Source organism: Bubalus bubalis, chromosome 9 (assembly GCF_019923935.1).
Source record: "Bubalus bubalis isolate 160015118507 breed Murrah chromosome 9, NDDB_SH_1, whole genome shotgun sequence".
NCBI classification, from domain to species: Eukaryota; Metazoa; Chordata; class Mammalia; order Artiodactyla; family Bovidae; genus Bubalus; species Bubalus bubalis.
The window spans coordinates 71,312,559-71,330,962 of NC_059165.1; the positions used below are offsets into that span (position 1 = coordinate 71,312,559).

Sequence of the window (18,404 nt, forward strand, 5' to 3'; positions counted from 1 at the left end):
CCCTGCAGTCCAAGGGACTTTCAAGAGTCTTCTCCAGCACCACAATCTGAAAACAATCCAAATGTCCATCAACAGATGAATGAATAAACATTGTACATTTGTGCAATAAAATATTATACAGTAATAAAAAGAAATATCAATACACAGAAAAAATTATACAAAAGAATTAAATTCAAATTAATTAAATAAAATTAATACAAAAGAATTTCATAAATATCATGTTGAGGGAAAGAAATGAGACACAAAAAAGTACATACCACATGGTTCCATTTATATGAAGTTTTAGAACTGGCAAGACTAATTTACGGCAAAAGATAGCAGAGCAGTGTTTGCTTCTGGGTGGGTCGTTCTGAGTGGCAAGTAGTTTAAAGGAACTTCCTGGGATGATGAGAATGTTCTGTGTTTTAATTGGGGTCAAATAAATTTATCAACATTTATGAAAATGTACACTTAAAAATCTGCAGTTAAAAAAGAGAATAGATAAACTAAGAAGCATCATTAACAGGACTGCTGAAAGTTGCTGCTTTGGCTAGTCTGTGATATTGTGATTTATAAAACAAGTATATATATATATTTTATATATATATGTATATATGATGATGATCTTCTTCCAGTTTCCCAAAACCCTTGGGACTTCCTAAGTGATAATCAAATTCTGCTGAACTTCAAAGTCAGATTCCCTGGGGATTCCCAGTTTCTTTCCCAGATCCCCAGATTGGGAAGTCTGTTGTGGGGCCTAGACCTTTACCAGCAGTGCAAGAACCTCTTTGGTATAACTGTTCTCCAGTTTGTGGATCATCTGCCTGTGGCTGTATCGTAGGGCTAATGATGACCTCCTCCAAGAGGAGTTACGCCACAACACCACACCTCCCAGGACTGCTGCTGTCAGTGCCTCTGTCCCCGCAGCAGGCCACTGCTGACCCATGCCTCCAAAGGAGACCCTCAAACACTCACAGGCAGGTCTGGTTCAATTTCTTGTGGGGGTCACCTCTCCTTTCCCTGGATCCTGGTGTGCGCAAGGTTTTGTTTGTGCCTCCAAGAGTCTTGCAGGTATGAGGCTTGATTTTAACAGGACTGTACCCCTCCTACAATCTCATTTCGGCTTCTCCTTTGTCCTTGGACATGGAGTGTCTTTTTTTCAGTGGGTTCCAACATCCTCTTGTCAATGGTTGCATTGCAGGGAGGAAGCCAATTCTGACTCCATGTTGGAAACTGTTTATTTGACTTGCTTTTCACTGCTTTTATTATTATAGTCATACTCAGTTGCTTGCCTGGAGGCCCCAGCCTCTCTGCTTGACTGTAAACTAACGTGCCTTTGTTCAGCTCATGAAGATAGTTTGTCCCTGACCACTTGTGAATAGAAGAGATTAACATACCCCTTCCAAAGGCTGGACATTCCCCTGGAGATGTTTTGGAAGACTGAAGACCCTTTCGGTTTACTTCCCCATTGCCTCTCCCTCTCTATTCTGCCTTTTGATTTTAGTTCCTCATTGTTTCTTTCTCTCTAATCTATAAAGGAACCTGGTATCCAGACCCCAATAAGATGGTTATTTTGAGGTGCTAGCCTGCCATCTTCTTAGTCTGCCAGCTCCCCAATTAAAGTCATTTTCCTTGTCTCAACACCTCCTCTCTCAGATTCAGTGGCCTGTCGTGCAGCAAGCAGAGCGAGCTTTGACTCAGTAACAATTGTTCAGTAGCTAGTTGAGATTTTGGTGTTCTTGCAGAGAAGATGAGCACACATCCCTTCTGCTCCTCATACTGTGGACAGTGACTCCAGCCACGAAATTAAAAGTGGTGTTGGAGAAGACCTTTCAGAGTCCCTTGGACTGCAAAGAGATCCAACCCATCAGTCGTAAAGGAAATCAACCCTGAATATTCATTGGAAGGACTGATGATAAAGCTGAAGCTCCAATACTTTGGCCACCTAATGTGAAGAGCTGACTCACTGGAAAAGACCATGATACAGGGAAAGATTGAAGGCAGGAGGAGAAGGGGGTGAGAGAGGATGAAGTGGTTGAATGGCATCACTGACTCAATGGACAAGAGTTTGAGCAAACTTCGGGAGATAGTGAAGGACAGGGGAGCCTGGTGTGCTGCAGTCCATGGGGTGGAAAAGAGTCAAACAACAACGACAACAAAGAGTGATAAATGTGTCTTTTGATATTCATAACACCCCATTTTCAACCACACCAGATCTTATGTTCTGGTACTTCTCTGGTGGTTCAGATGATAAAGAATCTGCCTGCAATGTGGGACACCCAGGTTTGACCCCTGCGTTAGGAAGATCCCCTAGAGAAGGAAATGGTAACCCACTCCAGTATTCTTGCCTGGAAAATCCCATGGACAGAGGAGCCTGGTGGGCTATAGTCCATGGGGTTGTAAAGAGTCAGACACAACTGAGTAACTAAACAGCAGCAGACCTTATGTTAATGAGGTAATTTCTGGAAAACACCTAAGGATGAGGGCTAACTGCCAGAGACCAAATGTTATTTGAGGGTTGAAAGTAGCCCCACCCCATTCTCAGGGGAGGGAAGAGGGGCTGGAGATTGAGTTCAATCACCAATGACCAATGATTCAATCAATCATGCCTATGTAATGAAAGCTCTATAAAATTTCAAAATGACTAGGGTTCAGAGAGTGAATCTGTGGAGGTGCTGGAAGAGTGGTCCTCAGAGAGAGCAAGAAAGCTCTGCATCCTTTCCCCATACCTTGCCCTATGAATCTCTCCCATTGGGCTGTTACTGATTAATACCTTTTTATAATAAACTGATTAGTAAGTAAAATGCTCTCCCAAATTCTGTGAGCTGCTCTAGTAAATTAATCAAACTGGAGGAGAGGGCGAAGAAACTTCTGATTTATAGCCAGTATGTTAGAGCCACAAATAACAACCTAAACTTGAGATTGGTGTCTGAATTGGGGGTGGGCCTAGGAGTGTGGGACAGTTTTGTGGGACTGAAGCCTTAACTTGCAGCATCTGATGCCCTCTCCTGGTAAGTTCAGTTCAGTTCAGTCACTCAGTTGTGTTTGACTCTTGGCAACTTAACTGCAGCACTCAGGCTTCCCTGTGTACCAACTCCCGGAGCTTGCTCAAACCCAGGTCTATCAAGTCAGTGATGCCATCCAGCCATCTCATCCTCTGTCTCCCCAGCCATCTCATCCTCTGTTGCCCCCTTCTCCTCCCGCCTTGAATCTTTCCCAGCATCAGGGTCTTTTCCAAGGAGTCAGTTCTTCACATCAGGTGGCCAAAGTATTGGAGTTTCAGTTTCAGCATCAGTCCTTCCAATGAATATTCAGGACTCAGTCCCTTTAGGATGGACTGGTTGGATCTCCTTGCTGTCCAAGGGACTCTCAAGAGTCTTCTCCAACACCACAATTCAAAAGCATCAATTCTTTGGTGCTCAGCTTTCTTTATAGTCCAACTCTCACATCCATACATGACTACTGAAAAAAACGATAGCTTTGACTAGATGGACCTTCGTTGGCAAAGAACGGTCTCTGCTTTTTAATATGCTGTCTAGGTTGGTCCTAGCTTTTCTTCCAAGAAGCAAGCGTCTTTTAATTTCATGGCTGTAGTCACCATCTGCAGTGATTTTGGAGCCCAAGAAAATAAAGTCTGTCAGTGTCTTCATTGTTTCTCCATCTATTTGCCATGGAGTGATGGCACTGGATATCATGATCTTAGTTTTTTGACTGTTGAGTTTTAAGTCATCTTTTTCACTCTCTTCTTCCACTTTCATAAAGAGGCTTTTTAGTTCCTCTTCACTTTCTGCCATAAGCATAGCATCATCTGTGTATCTGAGGTTATTGATATTTCTCCCAGCAATCTTGATTCCAGCTTATGCTTCATCCAGCCCAGCATTTCTCATGATGTACTCTACAGACTCTTTGCGACCCCATGGACTGTAGCCTTCCAGGCTCCTCTGTCCATGGAATCTCCGGGTAAACTGTGTCACAACTGAGTTTACAGTTTGGTGGGTGTTATAAAAAAAAGACAGGTCTGACATTTAACATCCTCTCCTGTAGATGAATACTGAGCAGAGCTGAAGACAAAGTTGACTTCAATGAGTAAGCTCATTATGGTTCTCTGGTGGCATCCATTTAGAAATATTTCTCACATCATCTCTTGCAGAAGAACAATGCTTGCTTTAAAAAAAAAAAAAAAGTGGGTATGTGCCATTTTAACCATTCAATATTGTCTTTATCAGAGCCCTCATTGCTTTGTTCTCACCATACATTCTTTCTTAAAAGCAGTGCATTATTCGATGGTTTGTTGACTAGATGAGAAGTGAAGTGAAGTGAAAGTCGCTCAGTCGTGTCCGACTCTTTGTGACTCCATGGACTATCCATGGAGTTCTCCAGGCCAGAACACTGGAGTGGGTAGCCTTTCCCTTCTCCAGGAGATCTTCCCAACCTGGGGATCAAACCCAGGTTTCCCACATTGCAGGTGGATTCTTTACCAGCTGAGCCACAACAGAAGCCCAAGAATACTGGAGTAGGTGGTCTATCCCTTCTCCACTGGATCTTCCTGACCTAGGAATTGAACCAGCGTCTCCTGAATTGCAGGCGGATTCTTTACCAACTGAGCTATCAGGGAAGCCCCGACTAGATGAGAAGACACTATTAAATTACCACAACTGGCATATTGTTGAAGTATCTGGTTCCAGAGCCTGCTTAGGGCCTGCTGCTGCTGCTGAGTCACTTCAGTCGTGTTCGACTCTGTGTGACCCCATAGGTGGCTCCCCCGTCCCTGGGATTCTCCAGGCAAGAACACCGGAGTGGGGTGCCATTTCCTTCTCCGATGCATGAAAGTGAAAAGTGAAAGTGAAGTCGCTCAGTCATGTCCGACTCTTAGCGACCCCATGGACTGCAGCTTACCAGGCTCCATCATCCATGGGATTTTCCAGGCAAGAGTACTCACCTTCTCCCGCTTAGGGCCTGTAAACCCCATTTTTAAGAGAAACATGACTGAAGACAGGGAAGTCCCATATGTAGGGTCTTTCAGTAATCAGGGAAGAAGTCTTCCTAGAAAAGACTCATTTCAATATTCCTAGATTGTGGTACTCCAGAGAGTTAAACACCATTGGGCACTGCATAATTTTAAGAGTCCTCTGGTGACTGGGAAGAGGGCTATTTGAAGAGAATTAAAAGAGAAGAGGACCGTCCTTGCTCAGGAGAACAATGGAAATTGTAGCCTAGACATTAATTCCCTTACAGCTAATTTTGTTGAAAGACCTTAGGGGAAATAGGTTTGTTCTTGACGGTGGTCTACTTGACCTATCATTTACACAGATGCAGAGCTACAAGACACTGTCCTCGATGAACGTCCGTTTCCTCGCGGAAGAACTGGGAACCCAGGAGTCAGCAGCCCACAAAGCGAGACAACGAACAGGGGTCTGGGTTTGTGCGAGTAAGAAGCTCAACGAGCCGTCTCCTCGCAGACAAACTCAGCGAACTACACGTCCCAGAATCCTTGGGTTCTCACGTGAACTACATTTCCCAGAGGGGTATAGCGACAGTCCCTGCCCCGCCCCTCCTGTACCTACTTGGGGTGCCCAGCTTTTGCAGCTGGCGTGAGCAGCCACCCGACCTGAGGTTGGCCCAGGCAGCACCTCGGGCGAGTCCAGACCCCAAGCTGCTGTCAGGCTTTGGCAGTTCCGGAGCCTCCCGCCTGCAGCCCACGGAACCCCAGAGGCCTAGGCGAGGTGAGCGGCGGAGGGTCGGCGGGATGCGGGAGGGAAGACCCGGCCTCGGGAGGATGCGTCGGGGCGCGGGACACAGGCCCAGCAGGAGCAAGCTGGGCCTTTGTGGGCGCCAGCGGGCCGAGGGCCGGGCATCCGGGCTCTGTCCTCCTGACGCCACCGCCTCCCACAGACGTGCCCTGAACGCCACAAGTCGGACACTTCCTCTCTTTTGGCCGGGCTCAGCCATCCTCCTGCTTCCTCCAGATAGGTTCCCCTCGCGGTACCTTCCCGGCTTCTTCCGGCGTTTGAATTGCTCTGGGCCGGCAGTGAACGTGAGAAAATAATTTCCTTCCCCTACCATCGCCGCTGCTCTCCCTAGAGACAGGCTTGTTTTGCCTGAGAAGTGAATCGCCGGCTTCCCCCAGTGGCAGAATCAGGACTGGAATCCAGGTCTCTGGTTGTCTGTACCTCGTTTCTCAAGACAGCAGCCTCCTCCGCCATAGGAGAACTGATGCTTTCCCTTTCCAAAGCAGTTTTCTCTAAAAATCTGGAAATTATTTCCTTGCAAGGAGGAGGACGAGTTGGGTGGGAAGACTCGAAGTGCAGAAAAGTTGTCACATATGCACGCACGGAGTTTAGAGCAGATGCCAGCCTCCCTGGCAAGTTGTTCCCACTCTGCCCTCAGTTTCCTGATCTGTAAAATGGGAGCTGACAGTGTCAACCGTGCTCAGTAATGCAGGTAGTGCCTGGCACTTCATGAGGCTCAAGGAGTTGCTGCTGCTGCTGATTGAGTCCTAGGACGTTTTTCACGGAGCCAGGGAAAGAGCTGGGCTTGGAACAGGATGACCCAGCTCCTCTGTCTGGTCCTGTCTACCCCTGGCTGCTTCTGACTTCCTTCTCTGAGGACACTTGGCATCATTCTCAGGGAGTGTAAATGATTCAGAGCTGCTGATTCAGAGGGGTGGAAAACAGAAGGGGCTTCCTCCTGGCTCGCTTTGTCTTCCCTCAGATCTGGCTTCAGGAGACTTCACCCATCCTCAGGGGACACTGCCCAGAAAGAAGATATGGCTACTGAACAGAGGGAAGCAAGGTCTCAGGTGAGTTGTCATCTCAAGTCTTAGGGACAGGTGGGGTTTTTAACCCTCAAAGTAAAATTCTCTACCCAATACAGTTTTCGCCAGGATTTGGAGCTCAAGTCCTTTTCTCTTGAAAGAACTCTTACAACTGGTCCACCATGGTGGATGATGGGTTCTGTAGAGAATATTTGCCTTCCCCCTCCCCACCCTTCCCCATCCATGTCTGCTGCTGCTGCTAAGTCGCTTCAGTCGTGTCCGACTCTGTGCAGCCCCATAGACAGCAGCCCACTAGGCTCCTCTGTCCCTGGGATTCTCCAGGCAAGAATACTGGAGTAGGTTGCCATTTCCTTCTCCAATGCATGAAAGTGAAAAGTGAAAGTGAAGTCACTCAGTCGTGCCCGACTCTTAGCGACCCCATGGACTGGAGCCTACCAGGCTCCTCCGTCCATGGGATTTTCCAGGCAAGAGTACTGGAGTGGGGTGCCATTGCCTTCTCCGCATCCATGTCTAGTGTTTCTCTTTTTTTTTTTTTCCCCTAATAGGTGCGCTTTTAGTCATTAACCTCAGTTTACTATATGATTACTGGTTTGAGAAGTAAGATACCACATGTTTTATACCACTTGGGGTCAGAACCAACAAACACACACTCTTGACAGAGTTCCTTTCTGATATACTCCCTTTGTTCATTCATGTCCCCCTCCCTACCCTTAGCCAGAATGGTTTTCTTTTTCTTTTTCTTTCCACCTCTGAGAATCCTCATGATACTTTCCAAGGCTTTGCCCAGTCTGTAGTTTTTAGTTTTTTCTCCTTCTTAACCTGGATCATGCAGCTTGTTTCCATCACTGTCTTGAAAACTGATCTTGACCTGCCATTTCATCTTTATGCTGTGAAAATGAGAGTGGGACCCCATCCAGGTGAGCCAGTGTGCAAAATAAAGGATAACCATGTTGGAGGGGACATAGATGGAGTAGTCTCTTGACTCCAAGAGTAGAGAGAAGACTCCTCAGGAAGCAGCAGTGAGAGTTCCATAGGATATTGGTAGTGGAGAGCAGGGTATACAGTGATTATGAGTGGTTCTTTTGAGCTGTATGGCCAGGTTTGTGCCCATCTTCTCTGTTGCTGTTAATGTGCCTCAGTTTCTTCACCTGTGAAAAGAAAACAACAACCATACCTACCTCCTAGCATAGATGAGAGGATCCTGGGAGTTAGTGCGTGGAAAAAGTTTTGATCAGGGCCAGGCACATAATAGATGTTCAGTATGTGATGGTTGGGAGAAGGCAATGGCACCCCACTCCAGTACTCTTGCCTGGAAAATCCCATGGACGGAGGAGCCTGGTAGGCTCCAGTCCATGGGGTCGCGAAGAGTTGGACACAACTGAGCAACTTCACTTTCACTTTTCACTTTCATGCATTGGAGAAGGAAATGGCACCCCACTCCAGTGTTCTTGCCTGGAGAATCCCAGGGATGGGGGAGCCTGGTGGGCTGCCGTCTATGGGGTCACACAGAGTTGGACATGACTGAAGTGACTCAGCAGCAGCAGCAGCATGTGATGGTTGTGGTGGCTGAATGATATTAATATAATATATGATACTATTATTGTTGGTACATAGAAATGACTGTACAGTGTCCTTCCTCATCTAACCATAATAGATAATGTTGCTAGGGAATATCCCAAGGGCTTTAGCTTTATTCTCACTGTTATAGCAAAGTAGAAGTTATTACCCCCATTTTACACTTGCCACTGAGGCTCAACGAAGTCAGGTAATCTGAAATCAAACCCAGGTTCTAAGTTCATGTTGGTTATTGTCCAGTCATTCCTCTTGTACCTCTTTTCAGAACACAGGGCAAGCCTAACCCCCAAGTTACCAGAGCTGTCTGCAATGGGATGTTGTATATTTTCTGGACCCATGAAATGTGGTGGTTGATCTTTTGCAGCTATGGCTAGGACCTGCCTTTGCACATTTGGGTTACTTTCTTCTAAGGCTTTCACATTCCATTCCAGCAGAGCCAAGCTGCTCTCTTGCCCCAGATCTTCTCTGTCCATATGTATGAGTCCTATATGACATTTCTCCCTAACCTCATCTGCTGCCCGTACATCAGTACTGTGTGGACTTGTGTATAAAACTCAGTGACAGGACATTTAAGACCAGAGAGAGAGTATACCCACCAAGTGCTGGGTTAAAAGAAAACTTCAGTTACTGTCTTGTCTCTGCCATGGATAAAGTATGTGCCCTGGATCTTATGTTCCTCATCTCTAAAATGAGGATTAAACTAGGAAATGGTATATAGTCTTGTCCAGCAACACTTTTTTCTTTCATTGCTCAAATTATTCATGCATTTTTCCCTGTCTGCCAATTGGATTGTTATTTCTTTTGAGGGCAAAGATCATTTCTTGTATCCCTCCCCTGTGCCAATAAATTATCTTATTATATGGCACTGCATGTTAATGTTTAAAAATTCAGAAAATAAAAAATACATACATAAAAAAGAAAGTAAAATCACTCTTACCCCAACATCCCCTGGACAAAATAATGGTCATTCCTTTGGTATGCAGCCTTCAGAATAATTTTCTATGTACCTTTATTTATTCATTATTTATTTATGTACATATGTATGTGTGTATTTTTCTTTTCTTTGCATTGTTCACTTAAGAAGACTTTCTTTTCTCTCCTTGATGTTCTCTGGACTTCTGCATTCAATTGGGTATATTTTTCCCGTTCTCCTTTGCCTTTCACTTCTTTTCTCAGATTTGTAAGGCCTCCTCAGACAACCACTTTGCCTTCTTGCATTTCTTTTTCTTGGGCATGGTTTTAGTCGCCACCTTCTGTACAATGTTATGAACCTCCGTCCATAGTTCTTCAGGCACTGTCTACCAGATCTAATCTCTTTTAATTTTTCATTGTGGTAATATATACATAAGATTAAATTTACCACTTTAACCACTTTTGAGTATATAATTCATTGACATTAAATACATTCACATTGTTGCGTACATCATTACTGTTTATCTTCACTGTATGGATTATCTCATGTATTTCTTAACCCTGTTAGATAGGCGTTGAGAGGAAGTTTTGCAGAGTGGTTAAGTATGAAGCCTTGGATGTTCCCTGGATTGGAATTCTATCTCTACCACTGACCAGCTGTGATATTGTGACTTATAATATGAAGGATATATTTGGTCTTTGTCCTTGTTTCTGGCAAATAATTTCCAAAACCCTTGTGATTTCCTAAGTGATTAGTAATAAATGATTTTTATCCTTGAAATTACTTCAGAGCAATGAAGGCAAAATGGATGTACTTTGTTATTCATAACAAGCCCTTTCATCACACCAGAGTTAATGAGGTGACTTTTGGACCCCACCTAAAGATGGGGACTAATTGCTAGGGAACCTTGATTAAAGGGTTGGAACTTTCAGTCCTGCCTCCCTATACCCACCACCACCCTAGGAGATGAAAGTTGAATCAGTTGCTAATGGTCAATTATTTAATCACTCATGCCTATGTAATGAACCTTCATGAAAATCCAAAAGGGTTCAGAGTTCTTCCAGGTTGGTGAACATTTAAAGAGTCAGAGAGAATGGCAAGTCCATGGTGCACCCCCTCCCTGTCCATCTCTTTCATCTGCCAGTTCCTGAGTTACATTCTTTTTATCATAAACCAGTAATCTAGTAAGTAAATGTTTTCCTGAGTTCTGTGAGCCACTCTGGCAAATTAATCAAACCTTAGGAGAGGGTTGTGGAAACCTCCAATTTATAGCCAGTCAGTCAGAAACACAGGTAACAACCTGGACTTGTGATTGACACTGAAGAGGGGCCAGTGTTGTGGTACTGATCCTTTAACCTGTGGATCTGACACTATCCTCAGTGTCAGAATTGAGTATCATTGTAAGACACCCAGCTGGTGTTGCACAATTGCTTGGTGTATGGAAAACCCTCCACATCTGGTGTCAAAAGTGAAATAGTACTGTATTTAGAGTCGAAGAGACTTACAAGAGTAGTGATGTTTCCTTCATACCAGCTATGTGACTTGGGTAAATTTCTCCTTTGCTTTCTCATGTGTAAAATGGAGACAATTTAGGGTTGCTATGAAGACAAAATAAAGGTTTATACTAAAGATTAATATAAAGCTCTAAGAATAGTACTTGGCCTGAAAAAAGCTTTCAATAAATGATAGCTGTTTTACTTTCCATTGTTACTGTCTTCAAGTTTTAGGGAGCACAAACATAGTGCCTTAAGTTAAGTAAACTAATTCCTCTCAGTGATTATTTCTGTTTCCATTTCTTTGCTGTTACTAGGATGATGATAAACATCCTTTTATGTACATTTTTGTTCACTGTTCATTATCAAACAAATACAGTAATTGGAGCATTAAAGAATATGCACATTTTAAAGCTTGTAATGTGTGTTATCAAATTGCCATTAGAAAGATTATTCTAAATGACCTTCCCACTAATGGCATTAATAGTTCCACACATCTTTTGTAGTGGTTAACAGGGCCTGGTTCATACTTCATGCTGCTCAGTATATATTTGTCACAGGTCAATTGTTCATTAAACAAATGATCTGGAAGTTTCACAACCCAGAATAGTATAGAAGCATTTCATGGTAGCCCATCTACTACCCACTGCCACCTTTTTCACCCTGTGTGATGGGTGGTCCTGGCTGAGCTGGGATGGCTTGTCTCTACAGGTGTCAGTGACGTTCGAAGATGTGGCTGTGCTCTTTACACGGGATGAGTGGAAAAAGCTGGCTCCTCCTCAGAGAAACTTGTACCAAGATGTGATGCTGGAGAACTATAGTAATCTTGTCTCCTTGGGTAAGGAAATTTCCCCTGTAGATACAGAATTCAGAAATCTGGATACCTCAGTACCTGATTCCCTGGATAAAAGCCCTGGGTCATTTAAAAACTTTATCTGAGGTTTTTTTTTTGTTTGTTTGTTTTTTGTTTTTTGTTTTTTTTTTTTGCCTTAGCACTGTACAAATTGGATCTCCATAAATAAATCTGAAAAACTTTTTCCCCCTCACAGGCATGGAATTGCCCCATGGATGGGACAGTCTACAGAGCTGCACATTAGAAATTCCCTCATTGTAGGCACTTCCCTCGTTTTCCCTCTGAGACTGAGCTATGATGTGTTTGCTCATCTCTTAACAGAGCATCCCTCAACCCTCTTCTTTGACCCAACACTTGCTTTTCTCAATTCTCTTTTACAGGGGTCAGCAAACTTTTTCTTTAAAGGGCCAGGGAGTAAGTATTTTAGATTTTGTGGGCCATATATGGTCTCTGTAACATATTCTTTTTTTTTCAACCATTCTTTGCTCAAGAGTCATACATAAACAGATGGTAGTCTAGATTTGGCATATGAGACCCATAGTTTGCTGACCGCTGCCATCTTTCAAAGGGATCAGATAGTGTTTTCTCATTTTAGACAAGCTTCTTGATACATAATCCTTTCCATAGATACCTGTTACAAATGTTAATTTAGTCTGTATGTATAACAATTCATTTAACAGTGTATGCATATTCCCTCTTGTATAGAAAACTGTTTTTGCCTATTAATCAAGGCTGTACATTTATCATGCCTCACTGACATACAACTAAATGTTGCATTGTCCCTTGCCTTTACCCTAACATACCCGCTCACATCGTGGGGTCACAACTTAAACACCCCACAGAAGTTCTTTGTATCATCCTTTGAGTTTTCTACTCAGATTTCAGATTCTTCTTTGCATCAAGGCAAAATCAAGTCTTTTTGTTTTCTTTTTTGCTCTATGAGCAGGACTCCTATTTCCCAAACCCAAAGTGATCTCCCTGTTGCAGCAAGGAGAAGATCCCTGGAAGGTAGAGAAAGAAAGCCCTGGAGGCTCCTCTCTAGGTGAGTGGGTGGGGAATCTCTGCAGGCAGCAGTCTGGTAAATGAGTGGGTTTGTGACTTGAAGATGTTGGTCAGGGAAGTTTTTCTGGCTTCTCAGTGCTCAAGAAGTGGTAGAGAAGGGATGCTAAGGCCCCCATTTGCAAGCTTCCTCTGTTTCTCTGATACTTCACAGGTGAATCTCTCAGGATCTTTTTTCTTATTCTTTCCTGTTGTTTCAGAGGAGAGCCGCATTTTCAGGTATTCATTCAGCAAGCTTAGTGTATTGAAGGAACTGCAGCAGATTCATTCTGACTGAAGCCCAGGGTCATGGGAAAAGAAAGAGATGAGGAAGGAAATAGATTAGAAAGCCAGGTGGGGGCCACACTATGAAGCACTTTGGTTCAGTTCTTAGGGATGGGAGCTGTCCATGGTTGACTGGAAAAAATTCAAGGATTTTAAACTGAAGAATTATATGGTCCTTCATATTCTAGAAAAAATGGCCTCAGTCTGAGACACTATAGATAACCTTCGGTAAAATCATACCTAAAGACGCTGAGCACACCTACACTGGCAGATAACACCACAGTCATAGAGCAAGAGCACTGGTGGAGGCAGAGCTCCAAGGCATGTAAGGGACTAAAAAGCGCATTATGGAGCATGATTATGACATGTCACCATTTATGTCTAGGGAAACTTACATGTATGTTTGTCTGTATGCATACTAGGTGTCTAAGTCCTGAGAGAAAAGTCAGGGACACCTAACCTGGTAACTAGTTCCATCTGGATTAGGGTTGAGAATGGACATGATGAAAAGTGACTTTATTTACATGTAATATAATTAAAATTTTCACAGACAATATATTAATTAAGTCCTTATTTTGTAATTTTAATTTAATAAGAATGGTCACTTCAGAAACATTGTTGGGCTTAGATTTGAAGTGAGGAAAAACTAGAGGTGGGAACCTTCTGGAGATTATTGCATAATGTAGGCAAGACATTACCTAGAAGGCACATGCAGTGGGTTCAGGAGGAAAAAATAGGGGGCCCTTTTTTAACGGTATAGGGCAAGTTTGGTATGGGATGGGTTTCATTTGAGATGTGAGCAAAATACAGGTACAGGTTACTGGTAAACAGCTGTAGAAGAATTTATGGGTTGGAACTGAATAGGGAGGTCAGGGAGGCGTTAGTGCAAAGGTGGCATTTGAAGCCTTGAACTGTGCAGGTAAAGGAATAGAGGAGCAGACAAGAGTCCTAGGAAACCTCAGTGTTTATGAGATGGGTTAAGAAGGAAGAATCTGTGATTGAGCCTGAGAAGAAGTCACCAGCAGATGGACTGCAGGACAGGCTATATCCATCCCTAAAGCCCACACACCTTTAGAACACTTTCTTCCTAAAGTGAGATTGTACAAGATGAGATCTTTTGAGCTAGAAACCACACTTGTCTTTGTTTATATCTTTTAACTGTCATTTGGGAGAAATACACTAATTTTGTGGGAATTTCTGGAGACCACCACAGAGTAAACAGAGAATTCAGGCAGCAAGGAACCAGTGGAGAGTTAGGAAGGATATCAGTCCCACTGTGAGATGTGGGCTGAGTCTGGCATGAAAGATCAGATTAAGAAAAGGAAGAATTGTTCCCTTTCCCTTCACCTCAGGAGACTCTGATCCATGAGGAGTCCCCCTTCCTGAGTGAAGTATTAGTTGGATTAAACTGAATAGAAAGTATGACTGGAGTCCAAAGCTGTCCAGAGAGACCCCAAGGCCACCTGGCAGAGATGTGGAGTCCTTCTCAGGTTTGGGATGTTGCAGGAAAACTCTGAGTGGGTGTCTGGAGGAAGTAAAGACGTCAGAGCCAACCAGTGTGTGCGTTTCTCTTGATGCAATGAACTTCCTCTCTTTGGTCAAAGGTGGCAGTCAGATGGGGTGTCCTGGGAGTGCTGGCATGTGTCGCATCCCTCCTGCACCCCTGGTGAATCCCTCATCTTCCTGGGCTAAAGTACCCTCAGAACAATTTCCTTTCAAGAGGAACTCACTTCCCTGTGAGCTCAGGTTAAGGACCTGGATGTTCTTGGAACACTTCGATTATTAACTCTAGACCAGAGCCAAAAACCAACCCTTTGAACAACCAGTGACAGAAAAGCTTATGCTTCCAAGGTAGGACTCCTAGGATCTCTGCTGCTGCTGCTGCTGCTAAGTCGCTTCAGTCATGTCCGACTCTGTGTGACCCCATAGACGGCAGCCCACCAGGCTCCCCCGTCCCTGGGATTCTCTAGGCAAGAACACTAGAGTGGGTTACCATTTCCTTCTCCAGTGCATGAAAGTGAAAAGTGAAAATGAAGTCGCTCAGTTGTTTCCGACCCTCAGCGACCCCATGGACTGGAGCCTACCAGGCTCCTCCATCCATGGGATTTTCCAGGCACGAGTACTGGAGTGGGGTGCCATTGCCTTCTCCACCTAGGATCTCTAGTTGCCTCCAAATATGTTTTTTAAAATATTATTTTCACTTCAAAACTACTCATAAATAGGAAAAACAAACAAAAAGGGAAAAAAAACTGTCATCCTTGGATCCATATGTTTTATATTGAGAGATAGGAGGGAATGGCTCAAAAGGTACACATCTCATCTGAGTCTCTTACTTAAGAAATGAGTCCAAAGTCTATAATCAGTTTTCTGAAATATTATGTATATGTGTGTATGTGTGTATAATAGTTTAGCCACTCAGTCATGTCTGACTCTTTGACTTCATGGTCTGCAGCATACCAGGCTCCTCTGTCCTGCACTATCTCCCACAGTTTGTTCAAACTCATGTCCATTGAGTCAGTGATGCCATCCAACCATCTCATCCTCTGCCATCGCCTTCTCCTATGCCTTCGATCTTTCCCAGCATCAGGGTCTTTTCCATTAAGTCGGCTCTTTGCATCAGGTGGATATTGGAGCTTCAGCTTCAGTATCGGTCCTTCCAGTGAATATTCAGGGTTGATTTCCCTTAGGATTGACTAGTTTGATCTCCTTGCTGTCCAAGGGACTCTCAAGAGTTTTCTCCAACACCACAGTTTGAAAGCATCGATTCTTTGGCACTCAGCCTTCTTTATGGTCCAACTCTCACATCCATACATGACTACTGGAAAAACTGTAGCTTTGACTATATGGGCTACACTGTCTAGATTTGTCATAGCTTTCCTTTCAGGGAGCAGTCTCATTAGATTGTTGCTATAGTACACAGTGGTATATATATATACACACACATACAGGAATAATGTGATTAAATCAACTTGAACATCTCATGAGTTTGGTTTACACCCAATGTAAAAATATTCTTTAATTCAAAAATTTAAAAACCCAATGATGATCTGGGTAAACAATTCCCTCCAATGAGAAAGTGCTTTTCTTTGTTTTTTTTTTCTCTTCCTTTGTTGTATTTATGCAAGAATTCAGGGCAGATTGAACCTGGCCAGATGGTCAGCTGAGCAGTCATTTGTGGGCTGCCTTCAACTTGTTTTGAAGGCAGCAACTTCGATTTGTTGGGGCTGCATCTGCACAGAGAGTAGGGGTCTTTTTCTAATTTGCAGAGAAGTGCTGTAGAGGATATAGCAGCAGTCTAATTAAAGAGCATGCAGTGGTTTTAAACAGTGGATTCCTTACAAGGTGAAAGTGTGTTTAATATGTTTAAGTTAGTCTTGTTCTTGTCCCCTGCCCTCACCTCCTGCCACCAATATCTTTTTTCCTTGTAGCTGCTAGAATGGTTTATTTAAAATGTAGATCAGGTTATCTTACTGTCATGCCCAAAGCCTCTTGTGGCTTCTGTCACATAGAACACAATATAAAGCCCCCAGCATGGCCCTCAGAGGCCTTTGTGGTCTGGTTCTGGCTACCTTTTCACCTTCATCTCTTTCCTCTCTGCCCTGTATTGGAGAACTCTAATCACCCTGGTCTCTTTGTAGTTTGTCAGGCAGGCCAAACAGGCTCCCATGTAAGGGCCTCTGCACTTGCTTTTTCCTCTCCTGGACCATTTTTCTTCCTGGCAGCCAGGAGCCCATGTGACTCACTTCCTTGTACTATATAGGTTTCAGCTCAGTTTGCACTTTATCAATTAGTCACAGCTCATCTGAACATGGTCTTTTATCCTCCACATTCTTTTTTCCTTCACCATACTTTATTTTCTCTGAGTACTCCTCACTGCAAAATAGTACATATTTATGTATTATCTGCTATTACTCTGGACTGTAAGTTCCTTATGCTGGATTGTAAGTTCCCTTATGCTGGATTGTCTGTTTATTTATTCCCATCTCCTCAGTACTTAAAGTAGTGCTTGGTTAGAGTCAGCTTCCAGCTAGTGAATCCATGAATGACTTGGTTAGGTAGTGGTGACAGAGCTAGAAAAAAGGGAACCGATTTCAGAGGTATTTGGCAGATAAAAGCAGCAGGACTTAGAGATGGATCAGATATGGAAGATAGAAGAGAGGGAGTTGTCAAGGATGCTTCGCTTGGTTTGTGGCCTATTCTGGGAAGGACAGTGATATCATTCACTGAGATAGTGATGCTAGGAGATCAAATTTGGGGGTTAGTATAAATATGGTTTTAGATGAATTAAATTGAATCATCTTTTGGTTGATCCAGCTATTCAAGTGAAGATGTCAAATAGCCTAGTAGATTTAGAGTTCCATCCCTCATAATATACACTGAGCATTAAATGTGAAGACTCGGTCACTAAAAGATAATTGAAGCAATGCTTGAGTTTGAGTTAACCTGTAGAGTGGATTCAGGGTACAGCAAGAGAAAGAAAGAGAATAGGACTCAATCTAGAGAAACTCTGGCATTTCATGGCTAGGTAGAGAGAAATGAACCTGTAGGGATGATAAAGATAAGGTGTACTATAGAAGGAAACTCAGGAGTCTAGTGTCATTGAAGTCAAGGCTCATAAAGGATGATATCAGTAGAGGTGGGGAAAATTAAATGAATTTGAGACTTATTTAGATGTTAGAAGAAACAAGTCTTGGTAATCGATTAACTGAGGGAGAAGTATGAAGGATGCCTTTTAAAGTTTTGATTCAGAACTGGTGCCATTTATAGAAACAACAGGTGCCATTTATAAGTTATACAGGTTGGAAGGAGGGAATAGTCATAAATTCAGTTTTAGGCATGTTGAATTTGAGCTGTCTTTGAGACATCTAATTGCTGTTTTGAGTAGGATGTTGTATAATTAGGTATGGAGAGTAGAGAAGTCTTGCCTAGAATATGTCTGTAGATGAACCTGGCCTGTGGAAAGGGTACAGAGTAAAAAGAATTAGGGGCCTAGGACTCAACCCTGTGGAACTCCAAGGGTTAAAGATCAGGTAGAGGAAAAGGAGTGCACAAAGGAGACTGAAAAGCTGCAAAGGAAATTGAGGCTGGTGGACCATGAGGAGAATGTGGAGGCGAGCTCAGGCCGAGAACTCCGGCAGCTGCCTACTGTAGCTTAGGCAAAGAACTTCTCAGTGAAAAGGAGGAGTCATTCTTGGCTGCTGCTGAAACGTGAGTTAGGTGAGGACTGAAGAGCACGTCTTGCTTTTTTCACATGGAGGTCATCGTTGCCTTAAAGAGAGTGGTGGTAAGAACAGAAGCCAAAAATGAGCCCATGAGAGGTGCATGAGGAAATGAACACATGTAGGATACTATGGAAGGTGAGATGTGATGAGGAGGCAGCAGCAGCAGCTGGCAGAGCTCTTATATGGAAATATAAATACATATTTCTTTTTTTCCTTTGTCCACTCCAATTATATTATACAGCATACATTATTCTACCCCTTTCACTTTGGT

At 43.4% G+C, this 18,404-nt stretch overlaps 2 protein-coding genes and 1 pseudogene across 6 annotated transcripts in view; 2 read left to right on the forward strand and 1 right to left on the reverse strand.

The window, feature by feature from the left end:
• On the reverse strand, positions 1-5,928 carry LOC102412032. Its single transcript, XM_006075919.3, has 3 exons — positions 5,544-5,928; positions 258-378; positions 1-46 (listed from the first exon to the last, which is right to left on the reverse strand). Coding segments are annotated over exons 1-3 (507 nt in total). The 3' UTR covers positions 1-45.
• Positions 1-18,404, forward strand: part of LOC102409934 — a 742,713-nt pseudogene that overhangs the window by 31,827 nt on the left and 692,482 nt on the right.
• Positions 5,562-18,404, forward strand: part of ZNF354A (zinc finger protein 354A) — a 25,533-nt gene continuing 12,690 nt past the window's right edge. The window contains exons 1-4 of one of the 5 annotated variants that reach the window (XM_025292859.2): positions 5,562-5,702; positions 6,691-6,778; positions 11,447-11,573; positions 12,535-12,630. In XM_025292859.2, coding sequence (XP_025148644.1) covers positions 6,746-6,778; positions 11,447-11,573; positions 12,535-12,630 — 256 coding nt within the window. In that variant the 5' untranslated portion in view covers positions 5,562-5,702; positions 6,691-6,745. Of the gene's footprint in view, positions 5,703-6,690; positions 6,779-11,443; positions 11,574-12,534; positions 12,631-18,404 lie in introns of those variants that run through there. The other 4 variants (XM_044947713.1, XM_044947711.1, XM_006075918.3 and 1 more) reach the window with 4 other exon arrangements.